We start from the raw sequence: 24,468 nt of genomic DNA on the forward strand, positions 1-24,468 counted from the left end.
TGTTGATGCGCAAGTGCTTAAAGCCGAGGCAAATGAAGCTTTCGCGAAGGGCCAGTGGGATCGTGCTGTTTGCCTCTACGACGACGCTATCGCGCTCCTGCCTGCGCGCCACAGGATGGACGACGAAGGATCCGATGATAGTGGAGACGAGATGCAGGCGCAAGACAAGGGAAAGGGCAAAGCGACCGTGGAGGAGGAGGGCGAGCTCAAGACGCCCGCTGTGCTCGCCGAGGAGCAGGAGGTGTCGAAGCTGCGCGCAACATTGTACTGCAACATGGCGGCTTGCCACCTCAAGCTCGAGCAGTACAAAGTGGCCGTTGCTGCTTGCGGAGAAGGTGAGCGCCAATGCAGGAGGGGAACATGTGCCCGCTCTGAACAATGTTTCTTCCTCGGAACCTTCTTTTCACAGCTTTGCTGGACGCTCCAGGCTACGTCAAAGCGTTGCACAGGCGGGCCACGGCTAATGAGCACATCGGCAATTGGTCTGGTGTTTCATCAGCCCTAGATGGTAATATCTTTTCGAAGCTACTGCCGTTTCCGTTCGTCTCGCTGATGCATTTCGACTTGTTTGCAGACCTCAAGGTCCTGCTTACACTTAAAGACACGCCTGCATCGCTAAGGCCATCGATCCGCAATAAGATCGCTCAGTTGGAGCCGATGGCAAAGCAGCTCGGAGAGAAGGAGAAGGACGAGATGGTGCAGAAATTGAAAGGTATTGGAGACAGTATCCTCGGACACTTTGGCCTGTCCACCAAGAACTTCAAGTTCAAGCAGCAGGTGAATTTCTTTGACACCACACGAGCTATATCACGCAAAGGCTGACATTTATTCTTTGCGCACAGGCCGGCGGAGGATACAGCATGGACTTCATCCGTTGAGTCTGGTCTATGATTTCGACCAGACACCGTGAGGGTGTGTTTTCTGTGTAAATAGAGGGAAAGCCGACACCTCTCATTTAGCCTCCCCCTTTTGGCCATGGCGTGTAGGGGGAAATCACTCACATTGGCAGGAATTGAAAGAGAGGCGAGGGCAGCACATACGCTCCTTCCTGCCCACCGCTCCAGAAGCTCTACTTCGTCAGGCGTAATGAAAGCTGAGGTTGTGCGATTTGCAAAGCTGGAATAGGCGCAAGCATTACATGCATGTTGCATCCGTCAGGTTCTGCTGAGGGGTGTCCAAACAAAGGCGACAGGGAACTGCTCTTGCCGACTCACATCATCTGCACGGCTCCGGTCTTGATCTTGGGCGCCTCTGGCTCTGCGCTGACATTGTTGGCGCATAAAGCCAAGTGATTGATCAAGAACGTCTCCATTTCTAGCGTCGAGATGCCGGGATGCCTCTGCTCTAGGACTTCGATGAGATTTGTATTTGCGTCTAGGAATGCTGCATCTTGACGGCCTTGCGAGCCATAGAAGCTGGTTCATAGACGGACGATTCATGAGCCTCAGACCAGGATGAGGACTCGGACCAAAGCGCACAGACATACCTATCAGCACTGGCGTTCATCACGTTGCCCTGGACCTTTGCCTTGGCGCCATGAAAGAATCCATCTTTGACCTCAGGCGTCTGCTCCTCCAGAGCCTTGAGCAAAGTGTCATGTACTTCGCGGTCGCAGTCTAAGGGCTGGCTAATGTTATAAGGCTCTATGGAATCAGACGCGCGCTGCTCGGCTGTGGTGGTGGGATGAAAATAGTCGTAGTTTCTCGTGATGCCAAAGGATGTAAACGGCACGACGACGGTGCCGATTGGGAGGGTGGGATTCAGGGACCCGCACTTGGTGGAAGTTGAGCGAATGGGTCAGATGGATGTGTTCATTGAAAGGTATATTCTCTGATTGCTGCAGCTCACCGAGCCTAGGCTGCACAAATGGATAGCGAATAGCAGGTAGTTCTCAGTCGGAATTCTCACTCGGGGACATGTGAACGGCGTTTGTGCAAGCGATTCTCACCGTACTACGATCATGTCTCCCTGAACAACGGCACGGCATTCGCGAATGAAGAAGTCAACGACGGGGAACCCCATGCCGATCGCGACGACCGTGATGGGGACACCGTCGAATGTGCCGGTCAAAGTCAGCTGGATTGTGCGTTATTTTCAGGCGAAAGGACGAGAGCGTGGGTGAAACGGTGGAAGCGGTGTAAGTAAGGTTTGCACGGATAGTTTTCGGGATGCTTCAGAGCCGTACAAAATTCCTCTGCGAGTTGTGCTCAAAGAGAGCCTTGCCGCCGTCGAATTGGCTTGCGATTCGATGGGCGCGAACATGATCGCCGACGGTGATCTGGAGGCTCATAGAAACAGGCCGTTCATGGAGGCACAATTCGTTAGTCACACACGTCAGATCTTGTAGTTTGTACAATTGATAGACGAGCTACCTACGATTCGATTCGCAACCCTGGAATGAGGCGAGGTCAGACGCAGTGCAGACGAACGCCAAAGAAGGCGGGGTGACAGTAATGAAAAGGCTATACCGAAGGAGTTGCATAAAGTAAGCCAACTAACTCACTGTCCAGCTTTCGTACCGACCTGAACGCAACGTGTGCCCCGGAGGAAATGAAGAGCAAAAAGAGCGCATAAGTGACACCAAGCCCGTTGCTTTATATGTGCACGATGCGAAGTGGACGAAAGCGGGAGCAAGAGACACTACCCACATGATACGTGCGGCCCTCGGCGTCGCGCGGGAAGTTGGCGTCGAGGAGCACTTCCTTCATCTTGGGGGCCCTGTTCAGTTGTCAACTGTCTCGGAACCCGATACGTCGCTGTCGTGTTTGGTGCGGCAGTCTGAATGCTTCCTGTGCATCTGGTTGATGAGATTGCACAGTGGCCATAGCGGGGTCACCGGTCGACACGATCATTTCCAAGCTGTTGCTGTTGGGCCGCCGCGTGCGGAGTGCTGCACGGGCCCACGGGGCTTTTCTGAAGTCTTCGCTAGAGTGTCTCCCACTCTCGTTCGGTTACGACCTCCAGTAACCATAGCCGACGACCACATACGCATTAACCATCCAACACTCAACACCTCTTTCAACGCAGACCAACGATTGGCTTTCGATTAGTACAATCCTTAAATAGGCCATCATGCCTGAAGTCTCATCTGGGCCATAGTGGAGTCCTGATACAAATGTCGTTTGCAAAAACTGGTTGCATGCCCAAATCTATTTACAGGTATATTCGTAGTAGAGAAACATCGCCCGGAAACCCATGTAATGCTGATGGCTTCAGCGTACGATACTTTTGATGCTGATGATCGCCTCTGTCCGCTTCAAAAGCCGACTGATGATATAAAAGATATTGAGGAATACATGGCACTTATGCCGCCGGGCCCATGTCCGCCTTGGCGGCGAGCTCCTCGCGGTCGATCAGGTCAGCATCGCGCCCCTTGGTCTCGGGCACAAGGAAGTACGTGACGATGGCGCCGAGAATCGAGATGCCGACGAACTGCCCATTTGTAACGCCAAGCGCCGAAGAAGTCAGTGGTTCGTACACAAGCGGAGAAGAAATTCCACCAGCAGACTCACGATCCAGAAGTCGACTTCAGTGCCTCGGTCGCCGCCGATCTGGCTAGCGATGGCGCTGAAACCGAGCGAGGCGAGGATGGCACCGCACTTGCCGCAGGCGGCGGAAATACCGTGTGCACCGGCACGGACACGCGTTGGGAAAGCCTCGGCGGGGATGATGAACGTCGTGGCGTTGGGGCCGAAGTTGAAGAAGAGCTGGAGGAAGACGAAGACCACGAAGAAGCCAGCGGTATCCTTCTTGAGCCAGTGGAACGTGCCAGCGAGAATACCAAGGAAGAGCGCGTTGAGCAGGAAGCCGACGAGCTGGATCGGTTTGCGGCCAATGCGCTCGATTGTCGCCATGGTGAAGAAGTACCCCGGCAAGAAACCAGCTACGGTGATGATCAGGTTGCCGGTCGCGGTCCTCATCAACTTGGACCACTGGCCCTCGGGCGTGGCGGCACCATTGGTGAAGCCGATGGCAGAAAGAATCGTGGAGGTGTTAAGGTTGATGCCGTAGAAGGTGATGTCGACCAGGAACCATGCAAGAGAAGTACCAATGAGGATCTTAAGGTGCCGCCACTCGGAAAAGTACTCAATAAACTCGTTGTGCGCCTTCTTGCCGATGGTGGTAAACTTGAGGCCAACTGCCTGGTTCTCCATAGACGAAACATCGCTGGCGTCGCCGTCAGTGGGCTTCTTGTTCAGGTCATCGTCCGAGTCGACCGGGGCGGCGACCATGCCCTGCTGAGCGAGGATCTCAGGGTCATCCTGGATGCGACGAGCCTGGGTGAAACGCGTCGACTCGACCAGAGTGAGGCGGAAGTAGAGTACGGCAAATGCAGGGACGAGAGCGAGACCCTGCATGACGCGCCACGCACCAGTCAGGCGGGCGTAGTCACCAGCGACGACGGGGCCACGGTAAGCAGCAATAACGACGACGGCAACGACGGCACCAACAAGGTTACCCCAGCCCTGGTTAGAGAAGATCCATGAGAGTAGAAAGCCACGCTTCTTAAGGTGGGCACGGTCGGAGACGACGGCAGCGGACATGGGGTAGTCACCGCCAATGCCGATACCCATGACGAGACGCCAGCCGAAGATCCACTTGGTGACACCGTCGGGGCCGAGGTAGTTGGGGGCAGAGATCATGATAATAATGGCAACGATGACGATGATAAGCTCTTTGCCGTAGACGGCCGAGCGACCGAACGAGTCGCCGAGGAGACCGAAGGCGACCTGTCCGATGACGTTACCAATGTTGGCGGACGCCTTCAAGACACCGCCGTTCAGACCCCAGTCGACGTTGCTCTTGAAGTGGTGGGCACCCTTGGAGGGGTCGGGGAAGTAGGCAAGCAGGATGACGGCGTACATCATGTTAATGCTGTGAGAGTCATCGAGTGGAGGGGGCTCACAAATCAGAAAGGATTTGTGCGCCACAGCAAGCAACGATACAAACTCACATGAACAGGTCGTACGCGTCCATCATAAAACCGACACCGGCGATGGAGAGCAGCTTGACCTCACCGAGCGTGATGCCAAGGAAGGCCTTCTCCTTCTTCTCGACGAGGGCAAGGGGCGCGTTGCCCTTGGCGCCCGAGTGGTAGGCATCGAGATCAGCACCGAACGGCATCTTGTTTGTTGCAAGTGTCGTGCGGGTGAATGAGTGGAGGAAGAGGGTGCGTTCGAAGCGCTGCTGCGGGCTTCCTGTAAGAAGCGCGTTGCAGAGGGTGGAGACGACGAAGCGCGAGGATGTTGGTGCAGGTCACAGGGATGGAAGTTATGGAAGTGAGAAGAGGGAGGGAGGGAGGTTCTTCTTATATCCTTGCTCTTTGCTAGCTAACCAGACGACGAAACGTAAAAAAAAAAAGATAAAAAGCCCATCTGTCTCGAATGCAGAGGCGATGGCGGCGGCATGAAATTGCGTCCTCTGAACACACAGAGCCGCACACGGGAAGCAATCAGCGGCGGCGGTATGGCGGACGTTTGCACCGGAGAGGGCAGGGTTGCGTGCCGACAAGTGCGGGAGGAGCTCTCTCGGCCAGCAACAAGGGTATGCATAGTTTCACGTTCCTTCCACGCACGTTCTCAAAACGCCACACCCCCACTGCCCTGTGCACACAAACACACGCAGGGAGCGCCTTTGGGCATTCGGCCAGCCATTGCTCGCAACACCGCAGCTTATAGCCCCCACAGCCGTACGTATAGGATTAGATGTAGTGTTTGTGCGTCCTTTCAAAGCACTTATCTGGTGTCCAGTCAGTCGCAAACGTTCAGACACTGCGTTTACACTGGCCAAAAAGCAACGCTATCGTGCCGTCGGAAGGCGAACTTTTGTTCCAGGACAGCGGCCCGTGCAGCGTTCATGCAATCAATGTTACACAGCAGCTCTTTGTGTTCATTTTGAGCTCGTCGCACCACACGCCGCTCTTCGCCCCGCTTGCTGCGACTCAACTGTCGAGGGGTCTCTGACTCTGTCTTAGGTGTGCAGGTCACACTGGACGCAAAGCCTTATCCCGCCTGCCCCTGCAGCCGCCGGGAGGCCTCTCTCAATCTCCCGCTCCTGCGGCTCAACCTGGCAGGGCCACCTGACGTGGCCTTCCACGGTCCAGGCCCGGACTCGGCGACGGCAACTCGCAAGAAGAAAAAATATCAGCCTAGGTCCAACGTGGATCCTCATGCGGCCTCTAGCGTGACTTGCGTGTGTGACAGTGGTCAACGTGCACACGTTCTCGCATTCTGATTGGCTGCTGCTGAATGTGCCAAGCCCTCCCTCTCATGCTCCGTGGGGAAAAACTGGGCAGATGAAACACATCCACACCACACAGGGCACGTGTAAGAGGGCCGCGGGACGATTCAGCTGCGCCAACAGACGCAGTGCATGATCATGATACCGGAAAGTTCGCGGTGGCGGCAGTTTGGCGGTGAGTTGCTCTCTGGGAAGTTTGTCAACTTGAGTTGGGCATAGCGTCAGTGTATGTGCTGTGAACATTTTGAAGAAAAAAATCTGCAAGTGGAATGTTCGTGTAGCTCATACATACGTATGTATGTACTTTGAGTGCACATTAGGCTGATCACCGATAATTATTTGACATTACCGATCTGGCTTACGGTCGAATCCCGAAACGACGGTAAGGTGGAAAATGACATACAATGTATCGCAGACTATTGGCAGGTTACACTGCTACACATGCTCAGCAGATTTGATCATGAGACGCATTCTAGCATAGGGTGCGCAAAGGCAGATATTAGAATACCACGTCACAGAACGAACGACACCGCCTTTCTCATCGTCATCGTGTCGTTAGTTGACTGCAACGATGCATTTTTCCGCCGCGTCGCGTTTCATGTAGAGTATCATTGATCCAACATTTGCAACAGTCATCATTCTCACTCCTGCTTCTTATCTCTTTCCCCTCCGTCTTGCATCCTAGATCGGTAATGTCGCGCATACAACATCCACATCTCTTTCTTCGGTAGCATCTTCTCGCGTAGACTTCTCAACATCGACAGCAGGACGATTTGGCCTCTTGGCTCTAGTCCGCGACTGTCCGGCGAAGTGGTCAAGGCGGTGCCGCCGAATTCAAGCAAGGGAATGGAATTGGAATAAAAGGAAGAGTATTGCATGTAACTACCCCGCTGAATGAAGGAAGACTAGGTTTGCTCAGATACGCATTTCTACACGCACTTTCGTTTGGCGAATTGCTTCTGAGAAGCATTCGCGAGACTCGGCGCACGAAAGCCTCCCTTGAACATACTCTCATACATTTCGCCCATGGCGGCATGGACTAAAAGACTTCTATTTCACCATCCCAGCTACCTGGGATGGGCCTTTCCCCTTGGCCTCCCTTAGCTACCCCGGAAACTCGGGCCGCATCGTGTGCGTGCTGAACGCTCCCGTTACGGCCTGAGGACCACAAGCCGCCGAGGCCCAGAGGTGTCACAGCGCCGTCGCCACCGTCAGTAATCACTAGACAAGAATGGATCGGGCGATCAGTCCACGGTCTATGCTCCCAATTGATGACATCAGGTGTTATGCAGTCATCATCCGGGCATAAATACCATCGGATGTTAAAAGGTGAAGTCACTAGTCTGAATGTCAGTAGACGAGGCCTCTGAACTTTCGGACATGTACGATTAGGGACGCTAGTTGGTAATGCTCCTGACACTGGTAATGACTAATAACGACCAAAAGAGTAATCACTATGCCACTCCATCACGTTGCGAAAAAGCTCCCAGCTGACAGCGCCTGGAAGCAAATTTGCAGACGCTCGATGGTTGATGAAGGTATGCAGAACTGGTGGAGAGTCCCAAAGTCTGTCCCAGGTTGTCCTGGGGCATGCCAGATTGCCAGATGTATGAGGATGCGCAGTTGTCCAAAAGTAGACCCACGCAGCGGTTTGCACGACTCCCGATTTCAATGTACGTTAGGAGCACATCAACAAGTGGTTTATCAAGACTACATCTGGTGAGAAATGAAGCTCGTATTTTGGCTCACCTGGTCTGGTGGTGGCTGAACTCCCTTCAATTCTGAATACTCACATATCCAATCTCGATCCGGTCGCCGAGCTTGGCGTCTTGTTATGATGCAAATATTCGTACGGATCCAGTTACTCAGACGTGCACCGACGTACACGGACGCACATGTGATGCATTCATAGGTTACGATAGAATGCGTAGGCCGTGCTGCGCAAGTCTACAAACGCCGCGGGTGCGCTACTACGCACTTACGGAGACGTGCTACAGAAAATTAAAAGTTAGTAAGACTGCTCTCCGCCTGCACCACGCAGTACAAACTTTTTCGAAGGCGGGCGGCCCATAGACCTCGTCACTTGGATGTCTGCCCTTCCCTTGTCACAGTGCATAGTGAAGCGACAAGCGCCAAGCATCAAGCATTATCATTGGCTCTGAGAGTCTGACAGATAGCTTCGTGACCGTGACCTTAGACTTATATCGCAAACAAACAAGGTCATGTGTTAATATGTAGCATGTTATAGCCTGTCATAGCATGTCGAATGTCGAGGCTTGTCGTAGCTCGTCCCTCGGGACGGCCTTCGGCTGTCGGACATGACCGTGCCTTAGGGTCCACATTTAGCATAGCTCGTTAGCCATCTCAGAACGCACAAGCCATTTGCTCATTGTGTCGAGACAGGCTGAGACCCTGCTGCATCTGCTGAGCAAAGGCTCTCCCGTTCATGATTCCATGATATGTCAGCAAGCTTGCAATCATATACTACACAGTCAATTCTAGATACAAATGTGGTCACAGGTCGATACGCTTGAGTCCGAGCCTACCAGAGCTACCGCTTTCATTTAAAACGCCGGTAACTGGCCGGCTACAAGTGCATAGTTCGATAGCCGGTAAGCGGTTCGACATAAGGACATAATGTATGCAGTTCAACACTCTACCAGCTCTCCCCAGGTGACAGCAGCCACAGAAAGCCCCACCTTGGCAGCTTACACATTCGCCGTGGCTTGGGCCATGGGGAGACTCATGAATGATGGAGACACCGGAAGAGCTAGGAGATGAATGTCAAGACCACCATACCTGATGGCAGCCGATGATGCACGGCTGCGGGCTTGCGACAATAGTTGGACGCTCGATGACCGTTGACTGTTGACTGTTAACCGTTCACTATTGACCTTACTATTGACTTCTGACTACTGACTCGGACCATTGAACTTTAAGCTTTGAGCGTTGAGCGCTTGAGAGCATTCATCATCATTAAGACCGAAAGGTCTGGTAAAGAAAACAGGGATGCAGAGGGGCGCATACACTTGTGCCGGAGAGTAATCTCGAGTGCCGTCTTGCACGCGCAATGTCGACTACGAACCTTGCGTAATGTTTCGAATGGACGGCATCGAGCCACGGCTAGAATACAACGGACTGTACAAGGAGAGAAAGTAGGGCAATGAGTATTAGGCGTACTTCTCAAGGTCGAGTGTGAGGGTAGAGCTGGAGTTGAGGTCCTGATCGCGGTAGATGCCGACGAGTGCCTGCGACCTCTCGTACAGGGACGCCTTGAGCGAAATGACAATAAACTGGAATGCATCACTGGCATGCTGGCGGATGTAGTTGCTGACCTTGGCGACGTTCTGTGAGTCGAGCGCTGCGTCCACCTCGTCCAGGACAAAGAATGGAGCAGGCTGGTACGAGTGAATGGCAAATAGCAGCGCCAGAGCAGCCATTGTCCTCTCGCCACCTGATAGCTGGTCCATGTCACGGAAGCGCTTCATGGGCGGCATGGCGTGGTACTTGATGCCGCTCAGGTAAGGCTCCTCTGTGTCTTCCAAACTGAGATAGGCAGTGCCTCCGTTTGCCGCGGCCTTACCCTTGGTGAGCTCCTTGTAGATCGGATCGATGCGCTCCGAGATGTGTTCATATGCCTTGTTGAACAGCTCGCAACGACGCTTTTTGACCCGCAGGAACTCATCGCGAGTCACCTTGGCATCTCTGCGCGAGCGCTCAAACTCTTGCTCCGTCTCTGCCAGGCGCGTCTCGGTGTCGTCCAATCTGATGAGACCAGCAGATGTCAGCTGTCGCTTTATGGCAAGAACTCAAATCCAGACATTGCGTACCTCTCAGTCGCCTTGAGATTCGGCGTCATACGTTCAATCTCTGAGACAATGTTGTCAATGCGCTCCTGAAGAGTCTGCGCCATCACTGCAGACCCATCCTCCATCTCCTCCTCCTCCAGATCTTTGAAGGAGACTTCAATACCAAAGTTGTCCACCTCGGCCGCCTCGGTTGAGTCCTCGTCGAGCTCCATCGAGTCAGCATTTGGCGCTTCGAGAAGCGGGACTTTAGTCAATGAGCCTTTGACGAGCGGAAGGTCGATGTCCTCGAGCCTGCAGCGGCGATATAGCATGGCACGCTCCGCGCCAAGCTTCTCGATCGTGTCATTGCACGAGGCAATCTGCCTCAAGGCGGCGTCGAGCGCTTTGGTCGCCTGATGCAGCTGCCGCTTTGCACCTGTGTACACTTCGCGAGCAGAATCGTAGGTCTTCTGCAGCTCCTGCAGAGTGTCGCTCGCGCTCTTCATGTTGGAACGCAGTGTGACCATCTCGGCCTCGATCTTCTCCCGCTCAGAAGCCGCTTCCTCCATCTTGCGCTCTTCTCGCATGTGCGCCTTCTGCAGCGCTTTGATCCTTTCCTCGATGCTGGTCACGGTCTGGGTCTCAAAATTGAGCTGGTGCGTGAGGCGCTTGAGCTGCGTCGCATATTGCAGCTTGGCCTCGTTCTGATCTTCGAGGATCCTTAGCTGCTCTTGCTCGTACTCGCGAATGTTGGCCACGCGGATGCGAGCACAGAAGGCCGAGAATACCTGGTCCTCTTCCTGCTCGACCTTGCTGCGGAGGCGAGTGGCTTTTGATTCTGCCTTTTCGGCCGCGATCTGTTCACCTGCGATCTTTGGCTCGATTTCTTTGATCTGCGCATCGACCACCTTGAGCTCGTCCTTGGCACCTTGCAACTTGCCTGACGTGGCACGGTGCTCGTCTCGTACGGCTGCAAGCTCAGCTTCGAAGTGACCGATCTTTGCAATGATATCATCATCACTACCAATGTTGCGCTTCTCCTTTTGCAGATCCTTGAGCTCAGAGATGCACTGCTCGCGTTGACGGTGCAGACCCTGCATTTCTCGTTCCTCCCATCTTCGCGTCGGACTCTGCCCAGACTGACCACCAGTAATCAGACCGCTCTTGTGAATGACCGTGCCATCAAGCGTGACGGCTTTGACCTCCTGTTTGCGCTCGTAGACCACGTAACGAGCGACAGTCATATCGTCGCATACAAGCGCATTGCCGCACGCATGCTGGATGGCTCGCTGTACATTCGGCTGGTACTTGACAATATCGAATGCGAGACGAGCACCCTTGGCGATACTGCGGAGCCGATCGTTCATGGGCTTGATCTGGATCGTGTCGAGCGGGATAAATGTGGCCTGCCCTACTCGTTGATTGCGGAGATACTGCAATGGTGAACAAGCACGGGTACGTCAGACGTCAGAGAAGACAACGCAGGCGCGGCATCATTCAAGGCTCACCTCAATGCAGTCGATGGCGGTCTTTTCGTACTCCACAACAATAGAGTCGGCGTTGCGTCCAAGCACTGTCGAAATTGCGGCGGCATACTTTTGCTGCGTGGGCTCGCAAAGGTCGATCACCCTGCCACGCACCCCTGGAAAGATTTTTTGCAGGGTCATGATTGTCTCTCTCATCTTTGCCTCTTTCTCGCTTTCCTTTCGGTCATGGCCTGCCTGAAGGAGTTTGTTGTAGCACTCCGTGAGGATACCATTGACTTCGGCTTCACGTTTCCTGTTGGAGACAAGCAAGTTAGTCATGATCACCCTTTGCATAACAACCCGCTGGCGCTACGCACCGAATACGTTCCCTTTCCCTTTGTACCGCTTCTGCATCTGACCGGACATCTCGCAAGTTGGCTTCAACCGTGTTGATGCGCGCTGAGGAGAGATCAAGTCGGGTCTGTTGCTGCTCACGCTCTTGCTCCAGATGTTCCTTCTGAGAATGAAGCTGGCGAAGCTGGTCGTTGACATTTCGTAGAGCCTCTTGCCTCGTACGGATCTGTCGTGTGATGGAGTCGAGCTGCTGACGCTCAGAGATGGCTCTTGCTTCCGCTGTGGCCTTCCTGCAGAGTCAATGCAGAGCATTCAGCCGGAAACGTTGAGCGAAAGGAAAAGAAAATTCGATTCACTCACAGCTCTTGGTATTCTGCAAGATCGCCTTCGCTCAGCGTCACGCCCTCCTTTTGTGCCGCCAGCCTGCGTTCTTCCGCTGCGTGGTCTGCCGCTGCTTGGGCCAAGTCTCGGTCTTTCTGGAGCTTCTCCACCGCGGCTCCGTGCTTGACAAGGTCGACCTTAATGCGCTCAATCAACGACTCGGCATTCTCGGCCGTGCGACGGGAATAGGCCAGGCGCGTCTCTACCGCATCAAGCTCCGGTTGCTAAGAAGGATACCAGTTCAGAACGCAGAACACAGGGGGTTCCGAAAAGCAGACAGCGGATGTATGCGCACCTTGTCGGCCAACTCTGTCTCTGCACGCTTCATTGCCTTCTCTTGCTTGATCATGTCTTTTTGGACTTTGGCCACGTCCTTCTTCGCGCTGATGACGCCGTGCTCCTCAACCCCATGCGCTTCGCGGAGTTCGTCCAGCTTCTCGCTGACCTCGCCGATTGTCTCCAGCTGCGTGGTCATGTTTTGCTGCAGGTGGTACAACTTCCACAAGATCTGTTGAAGGACATGAGCATCCTGTCACAGGAATAAACCTTTATATCAGTCTCAAGTATCTGTGATGTGCCGGAGGAAACGCACTTTTTCGTCAAGCAGTTGCTCGTAGCGCTCTGCCTCAGTCTTCTGCTCCTTGAATTGTTTCAGCTCTGAATTGATACCTCTCCGCTTGTTGAAGTTGAAGGTAGAATTGTCAACAGCCTTCTCCATAGCCGCCTTGGCTTGGTCGTATTCGTCTTGCAGATCAAGCGACCCGCTGATTCGATCCACCAACTTGCTCAAATCCTTGGAGTTTTGCGAAGCGACGGCTTCCACATCACCTTGGAACACTAGAAAGTTCTTCGCCTTGACTAAAATGTTGTACTGCTCCAGCTTGCTGTTGTACTGGGCATAGGATATGGACTTGCCGTTGATGCGGTATTCACTACTCCCTGAGAGGTGGATGCTGTTGTTGGAAGTAGAGCGCGTGAGTGATGTGGACTGTATGCGCCTGGACGGCCTATCTCTATCGCACACTCACGTTCTCTGAAAGCGGTGCTCAATGGCCTTGCCATCTCGGAACACTGCAGTGACCGACGCCCGCTTGCCCGATTCCTCGCTCCTCGCCTCATGATCTGGGTCACTCAGATCAGACTCTCCATCCACTTCCTCTGTACCGAGCCTTCGGCCTCTATAAATCAAGTCCTTCAGTTGGCTGGACCGCAGTTGTCCACTCTTCACACCCAATACGAAGGAGATCGCATCCATCAAGTTGCTCTTGCCACTTCCATTGGGTCCGACTTGAAGAAGCAGGTTTTGTTAGACACAAGCAAACGGGAACAAAGAGATGGAGAGGAGGACTCACTAATGCAGCTAAAAGAGTAGAACGGCCCGATGATCTGCTTGCCGCGGTAACTCTTGAAGTCTTCGATCTCCAGGCGGACGAGTGGCATGGTTGCAAGTTGCTTCGTCTGCGCTCCACACGCAGATAATCCAGTGCAACTGTCCCTGCTCCTTTGACAAGGCTAGCTGGTAACTTTGACCGCCAGCATGAACATGCTCACGCAACAGTGTTCAAAGATATAGGTATTTGATGCCTGAGAGCAAGAATGAAGCGTTTTGAGGTGTGGGCGGGCGCTTAACAGCCAGCCACGTGCGAGGGCGCGACGCGTCTTCACTTGGGCATCCCGCACGCGTCGCGTCTCTCCACCAGAACGCGTTCCGCATCTTTTTTTCTTTTTTTCTCCCCTTCAGCGTCGCCAGCGGAGCCTAATCACAGGCCATGTTGAATCTCGAAACCAACATCGAGACGATTCCTCGCATTTCCAGCACATGCCCTTTTGATCAGAATGGTGATGTATGCGGGCTGAGGCCAGCGATACGCGTGCGCTTGAAAGTATGTTGTGCGCAAAAGCCAAGCGCCGAGCAGATCCGACGCGAATTACATCGCACGTGCGCATCAAAGATGACGACAGACCCAAGCACGTGTCGATGCGCGGTTGCGGCATGCAGACAGGCAACTGCCTCCGCTTTGCAGCGCATGCGCGTTTAAGCCACGCTCCTATATACACAATGACCGTGCGTATATATGCACGGCTGCATTTGTACGCATATCTGCGCCAAGCTTGCACAAATATGAAAAGTTACCGGCTCGGAAGACTTGAACCTGCGGCGACCGTGAAGATTATCACCTTGCCCGAATGGACTCGAGACGGAATTGCACGTGACGCAGTCTTTTGTGAGGGTTGCCCATCCCCAGCACCTGCGACAAATTAGCGGCTTCGCATCCTAAGCCTTCCGCTGTTCTGCCAGCAGCTCGAGGAAGTGTACCATGTCTCGAACACCAGTCCTGACCCGGATCGAGCCAATGCGGCAGTGAGCCTCCCGAGTTCGGAACGGAATTACTGTGATAGCAACTCACAGGTCCACAGCAGACGTGCCTAGCACATCCCAGATCGTGTCTACTGGGTCATCGGAAGATGATGACCCTGGTCGCTCGGAAGATGGTGTCACAGCTGCACTTTCAAAAGCAGAGGGCGCTGGTGTCTCAGTCTTGCTGGCTTTTGTTGCGGACCTCGAAATAACGCTCGCCAGTCTTGAGCCCCACCACAGCCGTGCTGTATCCTCGAGCTCCGATATTTGCTCGGTTTTATACCTGGATCGAGTCTGGCCATCGACTCCCGTAAGCTGGTCAGTCTTGTTGAGGACGATCAGAAAGGGTACAGTGGACATGTGCCTATCTTGCATAATGGCGGCTGCACGGTATGGTGTATATGCTTCAGCACATATTTTTTCAGCGCCGCGAAGTCCAACTCACCTAGCAGGTCCCATGACATCGCTGCCTGCGCTCTGAGCGCATTGGCGGCTGGAACAGGATTTGGGTTGGGCATTGAGTCCGATGGTTCCTCAGATGACACCTCTACATCGTCCCACCATCGGGCATCCACCACCCATAGGAGCGCATGGCTCTCTTTGTAGTATTTCTGCCATAGCTTCTGCATATCCTCTGATCCACCCAAGTCCCATAGCCGTAGCAGATTCCCTGTCAACGGCAGCTCAAAGATGTTCTGCCCGATGGTAGGCTTGACCTTGTCAGCCGGCAGCCCAGGCCTATTTCCATGGGTGGTCTTGATGGCCTCGATGAGGCAGCTCTTTCCTGCACCCTCAGGGCCGAGAATAAGCACATTGAATGGGATTTTGCGAGTCCACTCAGAGTAAAGACCCGAAATAAGGTGCAGCATGCTGGGCTTTGGGATCCGCGAATTCAAGGGGAGGGCCGCGGACCGCAGCCGCAGCCGATGCGTAAGCCTACACCGCACCGGTCGCTGCGATGTTTCGGTCCTCTGGAACGTCGACGCTCTACCCGCTATCGAATTGGGCATTCATCGTCATGTGAGGTGACAATACCCCCGAGCAGGCCAAATCTTGCTACTACATCCTCTGAGTGACCTGTGTCTTGATGAGCCGCTTAATAACAAGGCGCGGTTCCGCGGAAATGAATTTTCTTTCCCAAATGAACCGTGCTACGCGTCATGGCGGACAAGTCTACCCGTTGCTCACAGGCTTCAGACCAACACCGTCTATGTAAGTCTCATCTCTCGGCTCGCATTTTTGTGTCGTCCGTTTTGCAACAGGAGAACGCGCAGCTTGAAGGCATGGTAGCGGACGCCAATGACATAGCTCGCCAGCGGTAAGACAGTGGGCGGCGATGAGGAAGGGCTATGCAGAAACATGGCGCTGACGGTACCGATGCGCGATGAGATGTGCAAGGGAGGCTCATAGATGTGCTCACGCTCTTAATTTACAGAAGGCACGCCACACAACAGAATCCGTGCGCGCGCCTCCAGGTTCGACGTCAAAGTGCCAAATTAAATGATTAATGAGCTGAGCCAGCTTGGCTTCCAGCGAAACAAACACCGTACATCAGATCAATTCAGATGACAGTCGGCTTGGTCAGAAAGTTAGAAGCGTTTGGTAACGCTTGGTCAAACACAAAGTGCTGGTGCTTCTTGTGCGCACGTCTACCATTTCTGACATAGGCGCTGTGTAGCCCCCCCTCCCAGCATCATCGGATTCCTGCGACGTTTCATAAATGCTCTGAATCTCTTGCCTCCCTTTCTGTCACCGCATATCCAGGACGCCGTAATTCTGGAATAAAGTCTCCACCCATCACCCCCTTTCGATTCTCTCAGATACCCTGAAAGCCAACTTGGCCGTCCTTGCACTGAGTGGCAGCAGCAACCGAAGGTAAATCAGCCAAATGTCAGAGCCTTGCTTGTCGGTTGTCTCTGCGCTGTCTTCTCAGCCACAGTTGCATTTGCCACCTGCCAGTGCTCGCGTGAGAGGTTTGGCCGAAGATGCACGAAAGAACAGACGAAGAGAGCAGAACAGAAGAGCGCAGGAAGCTCACCGTGCAAAGAGGCTTGCGCGACTGCGAGAGGTACGTCAAGCCTACTTGAAGGGACATCACCACTGCATGGCACCGATGCTGACCACGTCTGCTGTTGTGGCGCAAACAGCTCGAGGATATGGTGCATGAATACGAGCTACAGTGTCGAAACAAAGACCGTCAGATCTACGAGCTCCAGCGAAAGCTTCGCACTTCGAGTCAGGCCGGAGATCAGCGCGAGTGTCTTGAGCGAACGACAACAACAATGATTCAGCATCGATGTGGCACCAAGGACGATCCCAGGAGGCGTTCGCAAGACCAGCGCTTTGCTTCCTCAGTCGAGCATCGTCTCGCCCTCTCCGACGCGGTCACGAATGATAAAAAACAACCATTATCACGGTCAATGCCAGTCGGGCCGTCTCGCAGCAATGGCGAAGGACGCTATGAGGTACTCGACCGTATGCTGCCTGTGCCATATACTGTTTCAAGACCAAGCGACTCGCCGAACGGACAGGTTACGCTGTGCCAAATTGCGGACATCCTCAAGGAGGAGAGATCACCCGGCGTTGAGCAAAATCCAAAAACACCTTGCCGCAGTAATACATGCTCACATCTCATAGCTCTGGGTTCTTCGAATGAGCAGTCTCTATCCATGCTAGCGGCAGCCGCAGTCTCCATTGAACAGTCGGGAGGGCAGCCGTCACGAAAAGACAGCTTGGGCGCGCAAGACGCACCGATGGATGAAGACTCTGCGGGATCTCAAGAGGCTGGGGCAAAGAAACTGTATGTCAACGACGAGTCAAGCTTCCACCCTACCCCCGCCACGGTGCCATCGATGCCACTTTCGAGTCGCAACACTGCCATGTCTGCTGCACTCCCTATGTCAACGCTTCTCCCCTGGCACAAGCGCAAGCAGCAGCAAGATCATGTGGATCAACGTTCTCCGCTATGCCTCCACTTAGCGCCTCTGAACAGGTCAATTTCATCCTCCTCGACCTTTTCCGAAACCACTGTTTCGCACTGTGCTACCACGAGTGCCCCCGAAATGGCTTCTACCGCGACGGCCATCGGTCGCATGCTTTCACCACCTGCACTTCCAACAGCACCATCACTGTTCCCGCCGTCGAAGGAAAGGCTTCCATCGCTGTCTCAAGCTCTCTCCGCTACGAACTGGCACCCCCACAGTTTGAACCACCATCCCTCGTCGTGGCCGCCTGTCGTGTCTGCTTTCGCGGCGCATCCACATTTGATGGCTTCAGTATCTTCCAATTCCATGTCTTCGTCCTGGTCGCCGCCACCCTCGTCGGCATCTTCGTCTCCACCTTCATCGTCGCCGGCGTCGTCATCACCATGTTCGTTCACGTTGCTTGCTACGAAGCCTGCGCTCGCGCAATCACCGGCGTGCCCTTGAATGCGCCTGACCCAGCAAAGAGGGAGTGCGCATGGACCATTGTCCTTTGAGACTCAAGACCCCAGCTATTTGGAACGCAAGTGTTCTCCTAACATTTTTTGGAATTCATACCTAACAGCGCACTGACCCGTCCGGCACCGCGCGATCGCACATTTCTTGTGGTCACTGTATCGTAGGGTTCTACTTGAATCATGCAATGCTCTTCCCAGCAGCTCGAGAGGCGAGGGAAAGCTCATCGGCTTCCGGATGACGTATGCGTAAAGACCTGTCCAATATTCCATCGCGCTTACGAAGCATAGCTGCAATTTGCCTGATAAAGTGTACGGCTGCAACAAACGACGAAGGACCAACTTTGATTGGCATGGCAGCTGCCACACCGCCGCTGGTCGTCATCTTGCAGGTGTTCAGGAGAATGTCACGTGACAACGTCTGGCAGCACTGGCCCATGCGTATACTGTGCACTCAAGTTCCAGCTTGGGCACTGTTTCGCTTGCCCATTACTCTACCGCGCAGGCTAGTATTCGTCAAGTTTGTGCTATCCCAGATTTCCACGAGCTTCTATCGATCGACACTAGGACGCTTGTGCTGCTGCTGTTCGTATCCGACGGCTTCCGGTGCAAACACATCCCAAGCAGCCCCTTTGTACGAGGGCTGTGCCTGTTTTCGACTGCATACCCAGAAGGAATTGCGCGCAGATCCGATCTGACAGCGCCGGGAGAGAGCATATCCAATCCCCATCATACTCAGCCTGCTACCCAGAGTCCAATAGGGTCCCTCCGCGTGAACAATCATCCGCTCGTTCTAGAGCAACAAATTTCGATAGCCAAACTCGCAAGGCTCGGAGACTGAATCGAAAGAGACAACGGGACGAGGACTTCACTCTGAGAGGGTTTCTGTCAACCATTCGGCAGTGTTCCATTGATTGTGCGCTGGTCTGCAGACCATTCAACAGTGATCTGGGTCTCGATTAGCAAGCAAGAAAGGTACATTTCATTCCTAAACGGAGAGCTCACTAATCGTCGGCAGGGATAGCGGTTTCAAGCAACACAAGCGCACGCCAGGACTCATATCTGCATCGTTCCTTATTTGCTTCGAGAACCATATCGAAGACAGGTTCAAGAGGAATATTAAAAGTGCAGACATATATCTGAGTGAGTCACCATCGCTCTATATTCCTTTTCCTCCATTTATTGTCATCCACAAAAGACCAGTCCTTTCACGAAGCTTTGGGCTGACATTTTCTCGCTTGGCTTCGAATCATCTCCGCCCCCCTCGCAACGCTTGCACTGCACTGATTCCGCATCTGTGCTGCACCTGAACTCGATAATATGTTTTGCTCTGCTGGTCCCGATCTTTCCGCAGACCGCACACCTGCACCATCACGCCAGAAAGACGCGAGCGACGACTTCAACATTGAAGCTGAGCGCAGCATCGACGAGACGGAAGCGATCCTGCTTTCCAGTGACCGCACGCCGCGTGACACGCCAACGTCTACGACCGCCAACGCAAGCACCCTTGGACACTATACACGTCTCTCGCGCCAGCTTGGCATCCCTCTCTCGAGACAATTCCAATCGAGCATCCCACGACTTCTCGATCAGCTCTCGCCGAGGTCTGCTGAAGGTCCCGAATTTCATGCCACGTGGACCAGGCCGAACCTTTACGGCGCCGTTGAATCCGCTGCCGCAGCGGCTACAGCTGTTGCTAGTACCGTCGGCTGTGACTACGGGAACCGTGAGCCTGCTCAAGACGGATTTCTGAATCAAAATCGCGCTCCAGGCACACACAGATATTCACTTCTTTCGCGCCTGGAAGACGCTTGCCTGCAAACCGCCGTCGCGCACATACTCGAAGAAGACTGGGAGCGTGAGGGGCAAGTGGCCAACACCAAGTATTGCAAAAGCGCCGCGCGGTTCCTTCTTGAACAAGAGGATGACCTGTGGCCTTTGAAAGAGCGTTTCCAACGTCTTCCCGAGACTGCCAGCCTTTCGGAAGCATCCATTCCAAGCAGCCTCATGGTTGAAAGCGATAGCAACAACAGCAAGTTAACCAAGATGAACGTCAAGCACACGACGCGCTCTGCGCCCAAGCTTGCAGAGTTGTCGCCTAGCACCTACGTAGAAGAGCCGGTCCTCTACCCTGCATCTGCCGCAGACTCGGCTGCCGCTGAAGAAAAACCGTTTGTCCAAGGTTCAGCTCAATCCCAAGCGCACCTGCCGGCTCAGCTGCAGGCATTCGCAAAGCCAAAGACGCTCGGCGACAAGCACAAGAAGGTGTCATATCTTCAACCGCACTCGTCTTTGAGCGGCCCACCGCCGCCTCCATCCCCCGCCTTTGCGAGTGGCAACAAAAGCCCCTTTCCCCATCCGACTAATGCTGCTTCTACTGCTTCTCCCCCCAGCGGCGGCGGCGGTACTAGCAAAGGCACACCGACTGCCCACACCGTCGCCTCCGCATCTTTGAGCAAGGAGCGACAAGCAACAGAAGCATTTAAACATCAGCATGAGCACAACCTTGAAGGCGGACTCTCACAAGCTGCGCTCGTTGGTGAAGCCACACGTAAGTACAGCTCAGACCGTACGTACCATCCGCGCAGGAGCATGAGCACCAGTAGCAGTCGACGCCTTGAGCCTAGCTTGAGCGGCCATTCGAACGCCAGCTCCGTCGCTGGTGGCGCTCCCAGCGCCGGTAACCTGCTGGGAATGGGCGGCATGGGCTTCGCGGACGGCATCGGCGGCGCGGGCCTCGGAACAGCCGCAACCGGCGACTTGGGCGAACGGCATCAATTCGAAACCCTGTTGCAGATCCGTGCGCAAGTCCGCGAGCTCGAGGCTGCATATGACGCGCGGCATCCGGACAAGCCGCTCTCCGGGCGCCTCATCCATGTTTCGCACTACATACCCTTTGTGATTCGCGCGTTGGCCGAGGTGGACTACGAGCAGAAGCAGCAGGAGCGCGCGCTAGCCACTGACAGCGTCGCTGCTATGGCTGCAGCGGCGAGGAAGAAGCGGGCGGCCAGGGAGGCGGAGAAAGCGCGCGAAGAGATGCTCGCGAGCGGCGAGCTGCATGCGCAGCAGCTTGCTTCTGATGCGCAGCGATTCAAGCGCTCGACGAGCATGGCTGCTGCCGCTGCCGCTGGCGCGAGTGGTGCTGCGGCGAATCTGCGGCTGTCCATGGCGCTCAATGGGCTTGAAGGCCAGGATATGGAGGCAAGGCTCGCGGAGAACCAGGCAAGGAGCCAGATGCGTGCCGGTCGACGAGCGTGGATGATGACGCCTGTCATTGATGACGATGACGATGGCGATGAAGATGGCGATGAAGATGGCGATGTCGACGCCGAATATGGCGCCGAGGGCAACCTCAAAGACCGCTTCACACCCGTGTCATCTCGCCGCCCTTCGCATGTCAGCCTTGGCGGCAACAGCTCCCGCGCTTCCAGCTTCGGTGCCGGTCCGAGCGGTCTGTCCGCAGGAAACATCTTCCCGCCCGCGCAAGAACCAGAGAGCAACAGCTGGACACCACCCGACGCGACATCGCTCCTCGCTGCCCAGCGCCCTGATCCGGTGCAGTGGGTCCTTACGCCGCGGCGTGGACATACGGCCCTCAACAGTGGCGTGCGGTCGCTGTGCAAAACCCACCATCAGACTTTCATCGGCTGGCCGGGCGACATGGTGTACCCTGCCCAGGCACGTTCTGACAATCGCACCGACCCTTCGCAGGCCACTGACGGCGAGCGAAGTGAGATCGAGAAGCTGCTAGCGGACCTGGATGACCCGACGAACTGGGCCGCGCACACTGCACCGGTCGTCGGCGCACCCAAGGATGGCAGCGGGCACGAGCCGATCAGCAGGGTGCCAACGCCGCTGATGAATGGCGCAGAACCTCTCAGCGCGAACAGGAAAAGCTTTGCTAGCAGTACCAACTTTTCTGGCGGTGCTGCTGCCAAGAGCAATGCGAGTATCCCTGGGGCAGGTGGAGCCAGTGCGTCGCAACGTGCTCCCGCCAAAGGCAAAAAGAGCGTCGATCACACAATCGATTGTGCTGATGCTGTTGCAGGTGAGGCATCCTCAGATGACGGACAGGACAAGGGCATCAAGTACGTTCCGGTCTGGCTCGACTACGATACTGCGCACGGTCACTACGAAGGCTACTGCAAGACTGTCCTCTGGCCGCTGCTGCACTACCTCGTCTGGCAGGACGTACAAACGGAGCGCAACGCAAGCACATGGGACGATACCAACACATGGGCTGCATACGTGCGCGCCAATGAGGCATTCGCGAAGAGGATTGCGGACGAGTACAAACCTGGCGATATGGTCATCGTGCACGATTATCATCTTCTGCTCGTGCCCAAGATGCTCCGACAGCTCGTGCCGGATGCCCACATTGCTCTGTTCATGCATGCGCCTTTCCCTAGCAGTGAGGTCTTCCGATGCCTGCCAAGTGAGTTGATACTCGCGACGTGGCATTTCCATTTTGGAAAGGAATCTAACAAGACATATGATCGTACTTCGCAGAGCGACGCGAAGTCATCGAAGGCATGCTTGGTGCTGATTTGGCGTGCTTCCAGGCATTCTCTTACTCGCGTCATTTCCTCTCCTCGTGCATTCGTGTCTGTGGATTTGACGCTTCTTACAACTCTGTCGAATCCTACAACGGTCACATCACCAGCATCTCATATAATCCAATCGGCATCGATGCAGAGAAGATCGCCAAGGACAGCATGGCGCCGGGCGTCAAGCCAAAGATCGAGGTGATCAAGAAGATGTACGAGGGCAAGAAGATCATTGTCGGACGCGACAAGCTTGACATTGTCCGCGGTGTTCTGCAGAAGCTTCAGGCATTCCAAAAGCTACTGGAAGAGTTTCCCGAGTGGCGCGGGAAGGTCGTACTCATTCAAGTCACCGCACCTGCCATTCACGACTCGCCGCAGCTCGAACGTAAAGTTTCCGAGCTGGTCTCACATATCAATTCAGAATTTGGCTCGCTCAGCTTCACGCCTGTCCACCACTACCATCAGATCATCGAGCGAGATGAATACTTTGCGCTGCTTTGCGTCGCTGACCTCGCGCTGATCACGAGCGTGCGAGATGGCATGAACACCACATCAATGGAATTCATTATCTGCCAAGAGCAGCTTAAGAAAAGCCCGCTTATCCTTTCCGAATTCACAGGCACAGCAGGGCGGATGCGCTCAGCCATCCAGGTCAACCCCTGGAATGTGTGGGGCGTTGCCAAGGCGATTGACTATGGTCTCAGGCTCTCGCAGGATGAGCGTCTATGCAGACACCGACAACTGTATGACCAGGTGACCCTACACACGTCGCAAACCTGGGCTGCAACTCTCGTCAAGCAGCTTGCCTACCGGCTGATCTCAGCAGAAGCGGCGCACTTTACTCCGCCACTCGATGGCAATTCTGTCCAACAGCAATTCAAGACAGCTGGCAAGCGGCTGTTCCTGCTCGACTATGACGGCACTTTGACGCCCATCGTCAAGCGGCCGGAAGATGCGCTACCATCCAAGGATCTCTTAGATGCCCTCGAAAAGCTCAGCAACGACCCGAAGAATATCATCTACATCATCTCAGGGCGCGATCAATCCTTCTTGAGCAAGCATCTCGGCCATCTGCGCAACATCGGCTTTTCGGCGGAGCACGGCTGCTTTGTCAAAGAGCCCGGCACGGACGAATGGCAAAATCTGACGCTCGAGCTGGACATGTCCTGGATGCAAGACATTCGCAGTATGTTTGAGTACTATACCGAGCGTACAAGCGGTAGCACCATCGAGCAGAAGAAGAGTTCCATCACTTGGCACTACCGCAACAGTGACCCGGACTACGGCTCATTCCAGGCAAAGGAGTGCCAGGCCCATCTCGAGAATCTCACCGCCACCAACAATCTGGCCATCGAGGTGCTTGTCGGCAAGAAGAACCTAGAAGTTCGTCCGCTTGCGGTCAATAAGGGTGAGATCGTCAAGCGCATCTTGTGGGACAACACGGATGGCGAGTTCGTTCTCTGTGCTGGGGATGACAAGACAGACGAGGACATGTTCCGGGCGCTAGTCAATCTAGGCAAGGGAAGCAACGGCGATTCTCCTCTTTTGAGCGCGACCATGACAACGTCCAGCAGCTCTGGCACAATCACAGCCAAGCCGAGCAACCCGGCAGTGGATCAGCTGAAAAAGAAAAGCCAAGAGGAATCACTGCTAGTCATGTCCCCGCCTACCCCGCTTAATTCCGCAACGCCAATGGGCAGTCCTCGCATCATGAAGCTAAGGCCCGAGGCAATCTTCGCAACGACTGTTGGCCCTTCGAGCAAGAAGACGCTAGCTCATTGGCACGTAGACAGCCCGCATAGAGTCATCGGGACTTTGCAAGGTCTCGCAGGTCTCAGCTGCTCCTAACTATAGAGCTTCTTTTAGCAAAACGTACGCGTTGCCTTCTCATCTTGAG

At 54.6% G+C, this 24,468-nt stretch overlaps 7 protein-coding genes across 7 annotated transcripts; 3 read left to right on the forward strand and 4 right to left on the reverse strand.

Annotated features, from left to right (window-relative positions):
• Positions 1 to 16: 16 nt before the first annotated feature.
• On the forward strand, positions 17 to 878 carry K437DRAFT_220934 (TPR-like protein; the record flags this gene model as incomplete). The annotated part of the gene is made up of 4 exons (XM_013389634.1): positions 17 to 335; positions 410 to 508; positions 575 to 777; positions 843 to 878. Coding segments are annotated over 4 exons (657 nt in total), but the record flags the coding sequence as incomplete, so codon positions are not given.
• On the reverse strand, positions 809 to 2,800 carry K437DRAFT_254429 (purine and uridine phosphorylase). Its single transcript, XM_013389635.1, has 10 exons — positions 2,649 to 2,800; positions 2,504 to 2,523; positions 2,377 to 2,392; positions 2,186 to 2,278; positions 1,949 to 2,076; positions 1,849 to 1,858; positions 1,487 to 1,773; positions 1,215 to 1,415; positions 1,002 to 1,116; positions 809 to 921 (listed from the first exon to the last, which is right to left on the reverse strand). Exons 1-10 carry the CDS (start codon positions 2,706 to 2,708, stop codon positions 886 to 888), a joined length of 966 nt encoding a protein of 321 aa, XP_013245089.1. The 5' UTR covers positions 2,709 to 2,800; the 3' UTR covers positions 809 to 885.
• Positions 2,801 to 3,303: 503 nt separating this feature from the next.
• On the reverse strand, positions 3,304 to 5,124 carry K437DRAFT_261497 (putative PHO84-inorganic phosphate permease; the record flags this gene model as incomplete). The annotated part of the gene is made up of 3 exons (XM_013389636.1): positions 3,304 to 3,432; positions 3,513 to 4,875; positions 4,955 to 5,124. 3 exons carry the CDS (start codon positions 5,122 to 5,124, stop codon positions 3,304 to 3,306), a joined length of 1,662 nt encoding a protein of 553 aa, XP_013245090.1.
• Positions 5,125 to 9,410: 4,286 nt separating this feature from the next.
• K437DRAFT_221032 (uncharacterized protein) lies at positions 9,411 to 13,484 on the reverse strand (the record flags this gene model as incomplete). The annotated part of the gene is made up of 8 exons (XM_013389637.1): positions 9,411 to 10,005; positions 10,071 to 11,461; positions 11,537 to 11,807; positions 11,872 to 12,138; positions 12,209 to 12,453; positions 12,525 to 12,758; positions 12,822 to 13,182; positions 13,258 to 13,484. 8 exons carry the CDS (start codon positions 13,482 to 13,484, stop codon positions 9,411 to 9,413), a joined length of 3,591 nt encoding a protein of 1,196 aa, XP_013245091.1.
• Positions 13,485 to 14,221: 737 nt separating this feature from the next.
• On the reverse strand, positions 14,222 to 15,945 carry K437DRAFT_254432 (P-loop containing nucleoside triphosphate hydrolase protein). The gene is made up of 3 exons (XM_013389638.1): positions 15,034 to 15,945; positions 14,638 to 14,971; positions 14,222 to 14,565 (listed from the first exon to the last, which is right to left on the reverse strand). The coding sequence occupies exons 1-3, from the start codon at positions 15,455 to 15,457 to the stop codon at positions 14,505 to 14,507; spliced, it is 819 nt and encodes a 272-aa protein (XP_013245092.1). The 5' UTR covers positions 15,458 to 15,945; the 3' UTR covers positions 14,222 to 14,504.
• A 204-nt stretch (positions 15,946 to 16,149) lies between these two features.
• K437DRAFT_25336 (uncharacterized protein) lies at positions 16,150 to 18,242 on the forward strand. Its single transcript, XM_013389599.1, has 3 exons — positions 16,150 to 16,656; positions 16,736 to 18,092; positions 18,193 to 18,242. The coding sequence occupies exons 1-2, from the start codon at positions 16,477 to 16,479 to the stop codon at positions 18,014 to 18,016; spliced, it is 1,461 nt and encodes a 486-aa protein (XP_013245053.1). The 5' UTR covers positions 16,150 to 16,476; the 3' UTR covers positions 18,017 to 18,092; positions 18,193 to 18,242.
• Positions 18,243 to 20,727: 2,485 nt separating this feature from the next.
• K437DRAFT_220925 (glycosyltransferase family 20 protein) lies at positions 20,728 to 24,419 on the forward strand (the record flags this gene model as incomplete). The annotated part of the gene is made up of 2 exons (XM_013389639.1): positions 20,728 to 22,459; positions 22,534 to 24,419. The coding sequence occupies 2 exons, from the start codon at positions 20,728 to 20,730 to the stop codon at positions 24,417 to 24,419; spliced, it is 3,618 nt and encodes a 1,205-aa protein (XP_013245093.1).
• Positions 24,420 to 24,468: the final 49 nt, after the last annotated feature.

This window comes from Tilletiaria anomala (assembly GCF_000711695.1).
Source record: "Tilletiaria anomala UBC 951 chromosome Unknown K437scaffold_12, whole genome shotgun sequence".
Classification (NCBI taxonomy): domain Eukaryota; kingdom Fungi; phylum Basidiomycota; class Exobasidiomycetes; order Georgefischeriales; family Tilletiariaceae; genus Tilletiaria; species Tilletiaria anomala.